The sequence below is a fragment of the Pecten maximus genome, chromosome 11 (assembly GCF_902652985.1).
Source record: "Pecten maximus chromosome 11, xPecMax1.1, whole genome shotgun sequence".
Taxonomy (NCBI): domain Eukaryota; kingdom Metazoa; phylum Mollusca; class Bivalvia; order Pectinida; family Pectinidae; genus Pecten; species Pecten maximus.
The window spans coordinates 37896981-37912979 of NC_047025.1; the positions used below are offsets into that span (position 1 = coordinate 37896981).

Below are 15999 nucleotides of genomic sequence, written 5' to 3' on the forward strand. Positions count from 1 at the left end.
ATCCACTCAATGTTTTACAAGAGCATTTTATTCTCAAATATATTTTTTGAAATATTTGCTTTTTCTTACAACCTTTAAACACTTATTAGAGTACAGTTCGCACGTGTGTCCACCCGCTGGGCCAACTATGGCGGCGGAAGTGTTCATTCTTACAGACGGATCCGACCATCGACGGTGACAGCTACTGACATGTTCTGTAAACACTTTAACCGTTCGCAGCTGATCTGAACGACAGAATAATAAAAATCAGACAGAAAACTAAATAACCACACGCGGAGAAAAAAACATAAAAGGAACACAGAACTGACAACATGTGTATGTACGAGAGTATTATAAATGGCGTCTCTCCTAGGTAGATGTGTTATTGGGCCTCCGTTTGTGGTCAGTGAGTTCTGACATTGACCTTGAGGACCGTTTCGCCTATTGCCATGTCCATGTACCCCTCCCTAGTTTTCCCGTCCCTCCCGGGATCCCCAGGGATAGAATACATGTTTATACACAGTTTTACAAAAAAACGCTAACGCCTCAGTAATTGCAATTTACAAGAAGATGGCAAACGCATCATAGCCGGTCTAAAACACAGGCCCAATTATCGGTAATTGTGGCGCAGTTCAAAACAGGGTTATTGCCGAAGTTTTATGAGAAAACCAAGTTTGACTGGTTTTCATGTCCCGTGAGCTGCCCCTCTCGTGCGTTTTAAAAATGTGCGTCATCAGAGGCACTCGGAATCTGCTAGGCTGGTACTTATATTATCCTGCAATGAAACATGAGCATGTTTCTTTCAAATTGTCATAGAAATTAAGATTGGTCAACCTTGGAAGAATTACAGATCCACTTAAGATGCCGGTCACTCGTATAAAACAATACTTGCCATGGGTAGCACCAAAACGCATGCAGTGTTTTAACGGGTTTAAAGTTCGAGCATTGACATTATAGTCTAGCTAGCCGGACACAAGTGACAAGCTGTTGCGTGTCGGGGTACAAACTTCTGTCCTCGTCTGAACACCTCAGCCACAGCATAAGGCTGCATGGCGTTAGCTAGAATAATTGTCCGACCGGAATTCCGCCCCGCTAAGGAATACAATGACCAATGGCTACCTGTCCAGCAGCCCTTACTCATTAGAATCAACAGGTGCTGTGACTTGTCTCGCCTGACTGCTATCTCACGTTCTAATCACTTCCTGTACCGCCTAAAATTACCGTCCGCTGCGACTAATCCGCAATGGCGCCTACTGCCCAGAGTCCGGATTACTGTCGGCTCTGAACTGACCATTAGGTGACCAAAAGCCTGTCAGAATCCCAGAAGTTAATAACTTTTTGATGACTACGTGTATAAATTCTTTAGTTCATGTATTGAATTGGTTCAGCGACCTGGATAAAGTCAAGTATGTTAACAATCCTGCGCGCGCGCCTGGTGAATATCACGCCCTATGGCGGACACTTTGTTTTCATTACAAAACCTTCTACGTAACATCGTACTGAATTACGGTTGTTAGTTTTTTGTTAATAACCTATTGACATAATACGGGTAGCCGCAGTATTCGGATTCGTGATGTTGGCGTTAGAAAAGCATGTCAGTTTAACTGTACATCACAGTTCCGGTGACGACGCAATAAAAGTACAAATCGGTCGCCATTTAATCATCCAAACCCCGGCCAATTGTTCTACCGTAAAAAATGACTAATTCTCCGCCCAATCGTAATTGCGTAGATAAAATGTTCGGTGCCAGTAATTGTTTTTGATGTGATTTTGTGAAGGATCCAATCCCTACCCACAAGAACATATGATATCTAGGCCTTTACTTAGTTGCACGTCCTTAATTTCCTGCTCATCAATTGCTAATTTTCATTATGGTTCGGTAAGATTGAGTAACTGGTTCTTGATGTACGTAAAACCTACATGGACAGCTACACGCAATGGATAGGAATCATATTCGTCCGTCTTGGCACGGTAAACATCGTGTCTAGGCTCGCTCACTACTGTCAGATTAGCGTGTTTTGTTTGTGTACTCCGGATTGTTTTACTGTGTAGTTAACTGTCGATTGTGCCGAGTTGAGGTTGGCCATTTTTACGGTAACTTCTTTAGATGTGTCATTAACTGATAAGTGGGAACAATTTCTGCAGTACAACGCCATATTACGTACAGACACATACATCAGTCCCAGAGATCGATAACGGGACAGGGACGCCGGCGGGTTATGGCTGTTTTTATCTCCTAAACGTCTCCTTACGTCGGTAAGAATTTCAAAAAATTACACGGTCTAATCAAGATCGTATTCACGTGTTTGTCTTTGTGACAAAAGAAAGGTAAATTAAGCTTTTGTCTGACGGAGATGTATTCGATGTACCAATAGAAGTTCGACATGTTCTTTGCCGCCTGTGTCGTTACCGATATGCCAGAAAACTTAACACCACTTGTAGCCTTTTAAACGTGGGCGCGTGACCAGCGGGTTGCCAATTGTATACCTATAGCGCACTTACACGTGCCACAAACAAAAAGCCAATTAGGAACGCTATGGCGTGCAATTAACGTTTTAAAGATTGCATGTCAATTACGACAACTGTGGGTGTCTGTCTCCCCTACCCTTCCCCGCCCTGGCGGCATCCCAGCCTGACTGTGACGGAGTAGGGATCTCCGGAAACGAGGAGGGACGGGACAGCTGATTCAATAGATCACGGTTCCACCGGGTATCCCCCGTAAAGGCAGGCCGACAGGTACGGAACTCTCGTACATTACTCGTGTCTGTCATACTGACGAGATCTATAGATGTTCTACACGTCCTTCCAGGGAAGATGAATGTCGAAGAGAGAAATCTCAATAGAAATGCATGGCCAATGTACACAGATGGCGTTAACATAAATCAGTGTCGTTTATGAGTGTGCAAGTATTTCCCTGATCCACGCAAGCCGCCCACGTCACTAACAACCGTGCATTAACACAATGGATTTGGTCATAGGGTGAATCGGTTGTATTGACAGGTTTTTGTTTTTTAGTTGTGAAATATTTTGGAAATGATTCTCATATCTGGTCATTATATCATTGTAACAGACAGGTAACACACATAATTCAGCATGTAATCGAAAAAGAAACGATAAAATCCTCTTGAAAATAACCAGCTACACGGTACGTCATATTCCTGTCCGAGCGTCAGTCTGTACCTCGGATCCTTTCGTGGACTTATCAACACAAGTTCAAAGAAGTTCAGGTATTAGTGTAGCAAGGCTGTAAACCATCATCTATAAACGAAACTAGTGTTGGTACAGACTGTTTATCTCAATATTCCTATCAAATTCCCGTGCTGTTTGTTATTGTGAGTAGGAAGGGGAGACGATTATCATATCAGATTTACCTACAAACCACACCAGTATCGGCTAATGATGGTCTACCACGTATTAGGAGTTCTCTGGTCCGGTAATTCCATACTCATATTAACTATATTTCATATGCAAGGAAACGGTGAGACCAACCAACCAATTGTTTTCCCATAGACCTTAGTGTTAACGTTTTGGATTATTTCATTCAAATTCTTGAATTGAATATGACGATTATGGTTTATAACAAAAGTTTAGGGTCTGATATAACACCTAATCAAAAAAAAAAGTTGGGTCCTTCAGCTCAAATTTTCTCAGGGTAGCCATTTTGAAAATAGGTGAATTTCGCAGTAAAAATTCTCAAAAATCTTAAATGTTTACCTGTTTACTATTATTACGTGAACTTTTGGGAAAAAAACCAATCGGACTTAAGAAATTTATATCAACATTTCTTATTGATAGTTACCTATCAGGCTACATATCTATTTTCTCACTTCATAACATACTGGCCAATCAGTGGCTGCCAGACATTTTATCCTTGGCTCAACGTTCTATACACAGGGGCTGTTTCAAAAATATATTTTTTTCAATTGGTTGGTTGTTCCCTGCCGATAAGTTTGAGAGAATGTCTAGTTAATTACTTTTCTATATATGAATTACTGATTACAAACCCATTGAATTCGAATGATTAATTTTGAAAATAAAAACAACTTATTGCCATCTAACGGAAGACCAGTCTGGTGATGCTGGACAGTATGTAAAGTCTTGTCGATGTCCGAAAACCTGTTTACATTGAAGACGTGAAGCCATGCCACATCAAACATCATTCTGCCAGCTTTACATATTGGTTAGGATATCGTCCAGAACCTGTTATAGTAGATGACCTGGTCCTGGCAGGCACAGAACTAACACCACAACACTGTGACTTGGCACGGATATCCAACACACAGTCCGTATATATGTATTAAAGCATTGATACTATATATACTTATATTGTATGTATGTCTATATATGTAAGTATAACTTTTAATAAAGTTATATCAGAGACATATATACAGCTGTATATATGTCTCTGGTTATATACACGTATATATATAGACCATTGGTTGGGTCCCTGTGTGGCCCACTGAGTAATCACAGAGACTCGTATTAGATAACTATGACACTATGTTATCTCCTATTACAATAGTATACTAAACCATTCTTCATTTTTGAATTCTAAATTTTATTGAATTCATTTATTTTGTATTTATATGTAAATTACATGGTTTCACGGTGACCGACGAATTGCGACTGTGGCGCCGCCTAGTACTTTTATATTTTGCGCCTTCCATCTTCAATATAGAATTGTGTATTATATTTTTATTGAAATAATTTCTATAAACACCGATTTTTTGACTGTTTGTTTCCTATTATATGTACATCACTATAATAAAGAGCTTATTTTGAAAGTAAATTGATGTTTTAAAAATCGCTTCCCTGCGAAAAGAGAACGCTCTAAAATACGAACCATCTCTTTCGAGAAGTGAAATAATGTACTAGTGCACCATGGTATGATTTTTATATTAAGATTTCTATATCTGACAATTATTAATTAAAAAAAGGCTGCTGAAATGTTTCTGTTTGTGTAATCACAAATTCTCATCGCTTGGATTTGAATGGAACCCACAAACTCCTACCCTGTGACCTGGAATATAACGTACACTTGAAATAGTCGCTGTTACAGGCTGTATCACGTGATAGAATCTATAACGTCAACAAATGTAAATAAGTGTACCCTCTCGTGTATCAGTGTGTAGTTCAGTAAAATAAGTGTACCCTCTCGTGTATCAGTGTGTAGTTCAGTAAAATAAGTGTACCCTCTCGTGTATCAGTGTGTAGTTCAGTAAAATAAGTGTACCCTCTCGTGTATCAGTGTGTAGTTCTGTAAAATAAGTGTACCCTCTCGTGTATCAGTGTGTAGCTGGGTAAAATAAGTGTACCCTCTCGTGTATCAGTGTGTAGTTCAGTAAAATAAGTGTACCCTCTCGTGTATCAGTGTGTAGTTCAGTAAAATAAGTGTACCCTCTCGTGTATCAGTGTGTAGCTGGGTAAAATAAGTGTACCCTCTCGTGTATCAGTGTGAAGCTGAGTAAAATAAGTGTACCCTCTCGTGTATCAGTGTGAAGCTGAGTAAAATAAGTGTACCCTCTCGTGTATCAGTGTGAAGCTGAGTAAAATAAGTGTACCCTCTCGTGTATCAGTGTGTAGTTCAGTAAAATAAGTGTACCCTCTCGTGTATCAGTGTGTAGTTGTAATTCAGCATGGATGTGTACCCAAATACCATTGTTCTAGTTTAGCAATAGTCATAGTGTCACGTAACAAAGGCACTTCAGTTGACCAATGACTATTGACGAGCCGCTAAGGAGATAAAGAACATGCTTACAGTTTTTAATCTCACCTAACTCAGCGCGTGCAATACTAGTCTACTTGGCGCGTGCCGCGATCTCACAACGAAAGCCACTTGTCCAGACATAAAAACTCTCTCAAATAAACGTCAACATTTACACGTCTATAGCGATTAGGGAGGACGTTTATCACTAGCTATGGACCACAATGAAGTCATCATTGTGATAACTTCTACCCACAAACCAAAGATGGCAGGCGTTTGATGCCATGATACGGGTTCGGTATTTCGACTATAATATTAGGCCGTGTATGGGATCAATTTAGATAAAAAAAATTGTAATCGCCAAACGGAATAGCGGACCAGTACATCCTCACTACAAGTGTTACAATAAAACTAACGATGACATTCACATTTTCAAGTGTTTTACATTTGACTGAAATTGTACACGTGTTGAAAAGCAACCGATGTCAGGGATTCTTCTTAAAAGCATTAAACGATTTAAGTACTTTGGCAAATATTTCAAGTGCAGCCCTAGTGTTCTCCACCAGGTCTTGTGCATCCCTAATATACGCTGCGCACACTGAACATGTTTTAATTGATTTCACGATATCGTTCGGATGAACTAGTGAATTCGCCTCGACAGTGTGTTACTGACAGGAAGTGACGTCAGCAATACGGAAACTGATAAAAGATGGTAGGAGACAAGGGATTCAGTAGCCGACAGCCTTGAGGCATGATAATGCATGTTGTACGAATGTTATACAATATTTCTGTATGAGGAGGCCTTTGTCTGAGATTATTTTAAGATCGACGGCTGTAGCCCCGCGAGTCCTGGTGATTTGAGAATTAACCCAGCTATCCGATATCACCGTGATGGATGTATTACCGGATACATTTTGAAATATTTATTTATACAACGGGCCACAAAATGCATTAACTCCTAGAGCTTGGGTAATCTCTGTTACATCGCCGTGATATACCCCGCAGTAAAGCAGTGTCAAGAGATATACGGGGGTAATTTGCCCCTCCTTGCATCCTTCCTTCTCCTCCCCTAAAATATCGACCTATCTGCAGTATATATCTGGCATTGGAGACCAGATCCGTCGACAACCATATACCCAGAATATATCCAGTAGACTGATAACCAGAGCGTGCTCCTGCCATTTGACCGATTTTTATTGAATTCCGTTTATTGAATCAAGTTAACTCTGTCCAGTTGTCTTGTAACAGTGTATATTATACAATGTACGTGTGGGCTGTATCTACTTTGTAAAATGGTTTGAAATTGAAAACGAATGGTTTTGTTGTCTTCGATACTTACTGAACGATAGGAATCTGGTAGCGTGGCCATATATAATCTGGGTTGTTGCGTCTTGTACTTTAGGGACACAACTGGGAGTAGACCTTTCTAATTAAATATTATTGCCGAGCTAGCAGTGTATTTATGTTTAATAAACCTCTCGTCCTCCGTAAGTGGGTAGTTGTCTGTATTTACTCGGCATCGTTAACCTTTAAGGACGTGCCAAGACGCTACACGCGAGTCAAAGTCTCGCGCCGATTACATAGTCGTTACTTCACGTACGCCGTTTATATAACAAGGATCGGTCTTCATGTTGTTTATAAGAGCGTGCGTCGTGGGAAAAGACTGCGACATGTCGTGTATAATCTGCTTAATGGGTTGATATCAATACGTAATGAGCCTGTATAATCGGTTAATATCAATACGTAATGAGCCTGTATAATCAGTTAATATCAATACGTAATGAGCCTGTATAATCGGTTGATATCAATACGTAATGAGCCTGTATAATCGGTTAATATCAGTACGTAATGAGCCTGTATAATCGGTTAATATCAATACGTAATGAGCCTGTATAATCGGTTAATATCAATACGTAATGAGCATGTATAATCGGTTAATATCAATACGTAATGAGCCTGTATAATTGGTTAATATCAGTACGTAATGAACCTGTATAATCGGTTAATATCAATACGTAATGAGCCTTTATAATCGGTTAATATCAATACGTAATGAGCCTGTATAATCGGTTAATATCAATACGTAATCAGCCTGTATAATCGGTTAATATCAATACGTAATCAGCCTGTATAATCAGTTAATATCAATACGTAATGAGCCTGTATAATCGGTTAATATTAATACGTAATGAGTCTGTATAATCGGTTAATATCAATACGCAATGAGCCTGTATAATCGGTTAATATCAGTACGTAATGAGCCTGTATAATCAGTTAATATCAATACGTAATGAGCCTGTATAATCGGTTAATATCAATACGTAATGAGCCTGTATAATCGGTTAATATCAATACGTAATGAGCCTGTATAATCAGTTAATATCAATACGTAATGAGCCTGTATAATCGGTTAATATCAATACGTAATGAGTCTGTATAATCGGTTAATATCAATACGCAATGAGCCTGTATAATCGGTTAATATCAGTACGTAATGAGCCTGTATAATCAGTTAATATCAATACGTAATGCAGCCTGTATAATCAGTTAATATCAATACGTAATGAGCCTGTATAATCGGTTAATATCAATACGTAATGAGTCTGTATAATCAGGTTAATATCAATACGTAATGAGCCTGTATAATCGGTTAATATCAGTACGTAATGAGCCTGTATAATCAGTTAATATCAATACGTAATGAGCCTGTATAATCGGTTAATATCAATACGTAATGAGCCTGTATAATCGGTTAATATCAATACGTAATGAGCCTGTATAATCAGTTAATATCAATACGTAATGAGCCTGTATAATCGGTTAATATCAATACGTAATGAGCCTGTATAATCAGTTAATATCAATACGTAATGAGTCTGTATAATCGGTTAATATCAATACGTAATGAGTCTGTATAATCGGTTAATATCAATACGCAATGAACCTGTATAATCGGTTAATATCAATGTATTATGAGCCTGTATAATCGGTTAATATCATTGTGACGGATACTTAACGGATGATTCTCGACAGTTTTCTCATAAGTATAATTATGATTTTACTGACCGACAATCACGTTCGTTCTCATCCGGTACATCTTGAATGTAACAACACCAATACCAATACAATTCTCCATGCTGCGGCAAGTTTGTTTTGGATTTGTTTTATTTTGAAACTGGAGAGCGTGATTATGGGATCTGCTTGATAAAGATAAAATTCCAGAATAATACTACGGGGATTGGTGTGTATGTATAAAGTAACGTGATCTAGAATGACGTAACATCACATTACATCTATCACACAGACATGACAGTCTTTTCTTAACATTTACACATAGTTAGAAGTATTGGTCAACGGGACGAGCAATACTGGTATACTGGTCATCGAAGGCCGTACACGCCTCCGCCCACGAGCCGTGACGTGCCAGTGACGACGTCACTATCTGATACATCTAGGCCCGTGTCAGATTCTTGTTTACTTGTTATCTTAGAGAGACATTACCATCTCAATGCCGCGGTAATGTCGGGATCTTAGATAGACTGGTATAAACCTCTCACTTTATCTATCCAACTCCCCATTTAGTCATACGGTTTATCGTTATACATCTTAAAATGTATAAAAACTAATTTTTATGTTATTTACATATCTTTTTAGTTAACTCTTCAAGATGGGTTGAGATTTGATTAAATCAGTTATGATGTATAAAATTCTGGTTGACATGTCTATAAAACTGCCAGCGACTCGTTCGTTCTCTGCCGAAAGTCCACAGCATCACCGCCCCGTGATGTTTCCGTGGGCTAACAGGCGGATAACGAGGAGATTGGGGGCCCGATAACTAGTCTCTGTAACAGTGAGATGTTGACTCGGTGGTAATACCTGCCTATTCCTCTCCTTCCCTTACAGTGGAAGGTAGCGTGATTTTAATTGATATCTCTATCTACCCGCGGACTAGTCCCCCGTGAAATATGTATCCTGTTCATTCACAGATCTGTCAGAGTGGATTATAAGTGTGGTAGATGCATTATTCTGCTAATTATGTTTCAAAAGAAAATTGTTCACGCGTAAAAGTAGTATTTCTTTACCTACTATAATATGATAGTATTAATGTGCATATGTTATTGGTTGTAATGTAAATCGTTGCACGTAATTCCTGGTGAAAGCATAGAGCTTGTAATAAGTAAGGGCTGACAACAAGGTGCAGACAACAAGGTGCAGACAACCAAGGTTTGAAGTATGTCGTTGTTGTTGTTTTTTAAGGAGAATTATGATTGTGCAATAATTTTACAAAATGGCGTAATTACTATGTCAGAGTTTTGACGAGGCAGGGAAATATAACAACTCATTGTCGGCTTCCAACCGATTACTATCTCAATGGAATGTGTTGTTCAGGAAAACCATGATTGCACATTAATGTTACAAAATGTCATTATTGCAGGACACATACACTCACCATATGCAACGCATCCCACATCTAGATGAAGTCTTTTTTTAAATGACCTTAGTTGTTTATAGGGGGTCAAGCAATGTAAACCAAACCAAACAAATTTGCTTCAATGTCGATGTTTTGACGTGTCCGAAAAATAACAACACTTTGGCTTCCTCACCCATTTATAGATGGCAGTCATGACGACCACGTTGGATTGAGACCGACCTGGAATATAACAAGTTTAAAGTGTGAAAATTTTACGGACAATGCATATTACAGCGATGTAAGCCTACCAAAAGGAGAGTATCTAATCGAGCACATCGCACTGGGAGAATTTGGCAGTAAAATAGCAGTTAAGATAGTGAAATTACAACTTTGAACGCTATATTAGAACAGAATTACAGCTACGTGTTTCAATGTTCAACCGCCATATTGTCGAGATGGTGATAACCAATCATTAAAAACATTGGCACATTCCGGAAGTAGATGCTGTGATTATAACCCCCGGAGTTTTAGACGGTGTAAAATATCCGCAAAAGTGCAGACACACTTTTGTTACGATGAACACTTTCCTCCTTAACGATTTTTAATTTCCGATACAGACAACATGAAAAACCCCAGTATAATTGTGCACGCTGTACATCAGGTTACCAGGTTATGACCAGATAGAGCGGACGGCGTGATTGATATCGCGCCCCGCGTGCATTATGTATAGGGTCTAGTGTGTGATGTACAATCCGTGATCTGCAGTGCATACAGTTTTATGAATGTGCACCAATAAAAATCTCAAATCGAAACCAGCAATTACTTTAAACTGATGTTATACACATCTATCTAATGGCTATAGTCCAGAGTTATCTCCCTTCTGCCTATCGCACTTAACAATCGCTTTCTCAGTAACAATGATCGATATACGCGGTCAGTAATTTTTAACATTTAGTCCGAATGTGAAGTGTGTACTTTGTCACTTCGTTCAGATGTTGTAGGTTGATATCTAGATGGTAAACGTTTCGATAAGGCTAACAACACCCATGTTATAAATACACTAGGTCAGGGCCAAGTTTGATGTCCGTAAAAATCGTTTGTAAGTGTTATTGGCCAGAGATTGTCATTAATCATCGAGTGAATTGTTCTGCTGACTGGGGACATAATAAAATCTTTTGGGTCCCTGACCGTTAGACATTTGTCACCCATTGACAGAGGGGCGCACTCATTGACTGATATTGTGCCAGTCGTAAGTCGACTACTGAAGAAGACTATTATCATTTTGTATCAATATGTAATATGTACAGCAACTTAAACAAAATAAACCAAACCGATCATGTTATATGCTATATATGATATGTAATATGTTATACTGTATGTGATATGTAATGTCTATTTTATGGTATATGTATTATTTACTCATGGAGTAACACGTGCTTATAATTCTAGAATACTTGTTAATCGTTTCCCATTTATTCACAGGTATAGTGGCGATGTGTTTATTGAAGATCGGATCAGCGTCGGCTCTGGTTACAGGGATAGACAGAGGTATGTCAACCCTCGGGGACCTTTTATCTTCTTCTTTATATATATACATATATACATATATTTCGAATTAGGAGAAATTGTGTGTGAGCTCGGATGGAACTATTGATGTTTACAATATTATTTCACCATATCAAAAAAAAACGCCATCCGAAATTGATGTCCTAATACATCTGGTCACAAGACCCTGTATTGGACTGTCCTTCGTTTTAATAGATGTATACCAACATATCCTTCGTTTTAATAGATGTATACCAATATACCCTTCGTGTTAATAGATGTATACCAGCATATCCTTCGTTTTATTAGATGTATACCAACATATCCTTCGTTTTAATAGATGTATACCAACATATCCTTCGTGTTAATAGATGTATACCAACATAATTATCCTTTGTTTTAATAGATGTATACCAACATATCCTTCGTTTTAATAGATGTATACCAATATACCCTTCGTGTTAATAGATGTATACCAACATATCCTTCGTTTTAATAGATATATACCAACATATCCTTGGTTTTAATAGATATATACCAACATGTGATGTCTCCGTCACACTACACTGACCCCGTCTCTAGTGTATTGAAAGAGTTTCAGGGAGAAATAATCTAGTATTAGAATTTAGCTGAGAAATTCTTCACAATAATGATAATTTAGGGGTTGATGTTTAGTCTACCGTAGACTGTGATACCTTCTTATAGTCATGATTTAACACTGCCAGAATGACAGCGGCAGGTATTTTCAAGTTCAGTTTCTCTAGAAACAACGTCCCATTTGGCTTCCTGCGATTATTGGGTAACATACTGACTGTACAGTATGGAGAATGTAAGAAGCCGACCACGACTTGTATATAGGATTACCACCAATCTAGTTAAAATCATACCTCTCATTTCACTTCGCTTTCTATACTAACACCAGATTAGCTTGTCTAGACTGGAAAATCACAAAAATGTTCCCAAAAGAATTAGTGAATCTACCATCTCACGAAACTGGTCGTTTGATTACAGAACAACAATACAAGTTGAAGATCGCCAATGTATTTACCATAGGGTCTAGGCGTTACTCAAAAATCACGACAAACATCGCCAAATAAGATCTGAAATTCTTACACTGCCGCCATTTTAAACTGGTCATCTCACACCGGGTACATTTTGTACTCAGTGTAACGAAATTGATAGACAACTGCGCGTTTTTCACTAAGTTTTTTTGTTTTTTTTTTAATAAGGGACGACTTCATGTTTGAAGATCCACGGCAGTGTGAAGATAGCAGTGGAGAAGGGTGATTATGGTTACATCTCGTCATTAGATTACCCGGACAATTACACTGTCAATCATTACCATGGTCACGCCTGTAACGTGGAAATTAGGGCGTGTTCTACGTGTAGACTCCGCCTCCAACTCGTTGATGTCCACTTCCCAGAGTGCCCTTCCCACAGGAAGACAAAACACCGGAACTTGTGTATGCCTGGGTGAGTTTTTTTCCAATTCCGGAAAACTATTAGGTATATAGAAGAAAGTATCTACCGTGATGATTTCATGTAACAGCATATCGCCAAATTAAATTTGATGCTATTTCACAAAAACAGCTCTGATACGGAACATAAACACATTTAATCAAGAAACTCTGAGCGACACTATTTTTGTCCCGTATTACATTCCGAATTGTCGTTATCCCACGGGGAGTGCTAGGCCAGCTATCATTCCATCAGATGTATTGATTATGTTTGTACTTGGATACTGGTATCACGGTTTCAAGTACTTCTATCCCACTTGTCATTGAACAAAACACAAAAACAAAACCAAAAATACACGTTGGTATAGTGTCTCCTGACCTCTCGGTTGTCTTTCTCGTTGTTATGGTGTCCCCTGACCTCTCGGTTGTCATTCTCGGTTGTTATGGTTTCCCCTGACCTCTCTGTTGTCTTTCTCGTTGTTATGGTGTCCCTGACCTCTCTGTTGTCATTCTCGGTTGTTATGGTTTCCCCTGACCTCTCTTTTGTCTTTCTCGTTGTTATGGTGTCCCATGACCTCTCGGTTGTCTTTCTCGTTGTTATGGTTTCCCCTGACCTCTCTGTTGCCTTTCTCGTTGCTATGGTTTCCCCTGACCTCTCTGTTGTCTTTCTCGTTGTTATGGGTAACCCTGACCTCTCTGTTGTCTTTCTCGTTGTTATGGTGTCCCCTAACCTCTCGGTTGTCTTTCTCGTTGTTATGGGTAACCCTGACCTCTCTGTTGTCTATCTCGTTGTTATGGTGTCCCCTAACCTCTCGGTTGTCTTTCTCGTTGTTATGGGTAACCCTGACCTCTCTGTTGTCTATCTCGTTGTTATGGTGTCCCCTAACCTCTCGGTTGTCTTTCTCGTTGTTATGGGTAACCCTGACCTCTATGTTGTCTATCTCGTTGTTATGGTGTCCCCTGACCTCTTTGTTGTCTTTCTCGTTAGTATGGGGACCTTGAATTATTGTTGTCCTTTTTCATTGTGTGGGTGTGTCTTCTGATTCTGTCCTCGATATTGCCGTTCTGTGATGTACTCCTGTCCTCCTGCAATTGTTATCGTTGCTTGGGTATCAATGTTTTGATATTTTTGTTATTGTTTGTATGTTCATTTCTTAGTTTATACATATTTTTATTATTAAGATTTTATAGTACGATTATATATGTTAAACGTATAAATGATTCAATGTTTTTTCCAGTTGTGACCATGTACAAATACACGAAGTAGACAAACCTTACAACGGCCTCTATCGACGGAACTACCATAGCGACGACACAAACGCCACCTATGTGTCAATATCATCTAGTGTCCGGATACGTCATTGTATGTCTAATGGGACAGGCGAAACGGGCAAGAGGTTCCGGATCAAATACCAGGTAATTGGTACGTGTATACACTATCCTTACTGCGCACTCTGCAATACCAAAGTCGTTACGATGTAAACACGGATATATAATAAAACATCAAAACATCGAATTAATTCAACTGTGTCACACTTTCAATAGTCACGTAGTTCTTTGAGGAAAATCCTCCTGTTCAAAGTTGTTGGGAAAACAATCAAACTATTCATTTGGGGCCAATCATTGTACTAAAAACAGTTAATTGTATACATGGAATTCCTTTATACGGGGGGGGGGGCAATGCAAAGAGAACCCTATGTATCTGTGATGGACATCTCAGTAACGATGGGTATCTTTTATGAACATCCCAGTAATGGTGTGTGTATTTGATGAACATCCCAGTAATGGTGTGTGTATTTGATGAACATCATTGGTTGATCAACAGTTTTAAAGACTGTTAAACCTTGATGTTAGTTCGTAACATTACCTTCATCAGCTAAACTCTGATATGTCTTTGCATACTTGAAATTTTATTTCCATCATTCATGCACATGGAATTACAGTTTTGGCGGAATGTTAAAATCCTTCCTCGTGCTTGCAGCACGTGACAGGGACCAGGTCTTCACGCGCAATCCACTTGACTGGGGTTACTGTAGGGATCAGATCACAGTGTTTAATCTAGGAGGTTAGCTTACATACGTTACAGCGCGTCTATTACTTAAGTCATGTGCAATTTGTCAGAAATGTATTGGATGTCCATGTTCTTAGTGCTAATTTCCAACTCAGCCGTTGATGTTTGACACTAACGACATGTTTGCTTAGTAGATGACACTTTCCGTTGTACCAGTCAAGTATTATCTAAAAAGGTTTAATTAAGCTATAAAAGATACAAGGTACCTTCTTAAACAGACCGGGACCAGCCCCTGACCTCCTGGGCCCTCGCCCGTCCACATCTCCCGTTGGCTGGCCCACACTCGTCATTGCCTTTGAAACTAAAACTTATTCAATCAATATGGAGCCAGGAACTGTTTAATTCTTCAGTAGAAGTCAGTCAAGTCATTAACGAAACATCGCTTCAGTGTTGGCCAGACATCCATTTTATTTTCTCGTTTCGTAGATTGCCATCAAACGAAAAACAAAATCTTTTATCAACAAACAATTCAAACACCCACCTGGAAAGTGTGCGGAATTCCTGTTCCGCCAATTTTGAATTGTGTTGGTATTCTCTGACTAATACCTCTGTCGATAACGTCTCATTATTGAGGTGTTTGTGGTGTATTTTGGTAACAGTTCCCAGTCGTTTACCCTGATCAATGTGTTATCAACACCTTCCTCTTGCCAGATCACAAAACGTTTAATATCAAATTCACTTCAAAACATGACATTGTCCATTAAATATTCGTATCACGTGTTAACTTCACGTGTACATTTAATTTCATTTCCTTTTCTTATCAGTTTAATTGAAGTAATAAATATCGTTCTGACTTAATCACCCTAACTTTCAATTTCGCCCGGAATTGGTG

The 15999-nt window shown here is 38.9% G+C and overlaps 1 protein-coding gene across 6 annotated transcripts in view; it reads left to right on the top strand.

The window, feature by feature from the left end:
- LOC117337638 overlaps nt 1–15999 on the top strand; it is a 41241-nt gene that overhangs the window by 4142 nt on the left and 21100 nt on the right. For all 6 annotated transcript variants that reach the window (XR_004534886.1, XR_004534888.1, XR_004534887.1 and 3 more), the window contains exons 2-4: nt 11577–11642; nt 12869–13112; nt 14335–14519. Coding sequence is in view for 1 of the 6 variants with exons in the window: in XM_033898716.1 (XP_033754607.1) it covers nt 11577–11642; nt 12869–13112; nt 14335–14519 (495 nt within the window). In the remaining 5 variants the exon portion in view is untranslated. The remainder of the gene's footprint in view (nt 1–11576; nt 11643–12868; nt 13113–14334; nt 14520–15999) is intronic.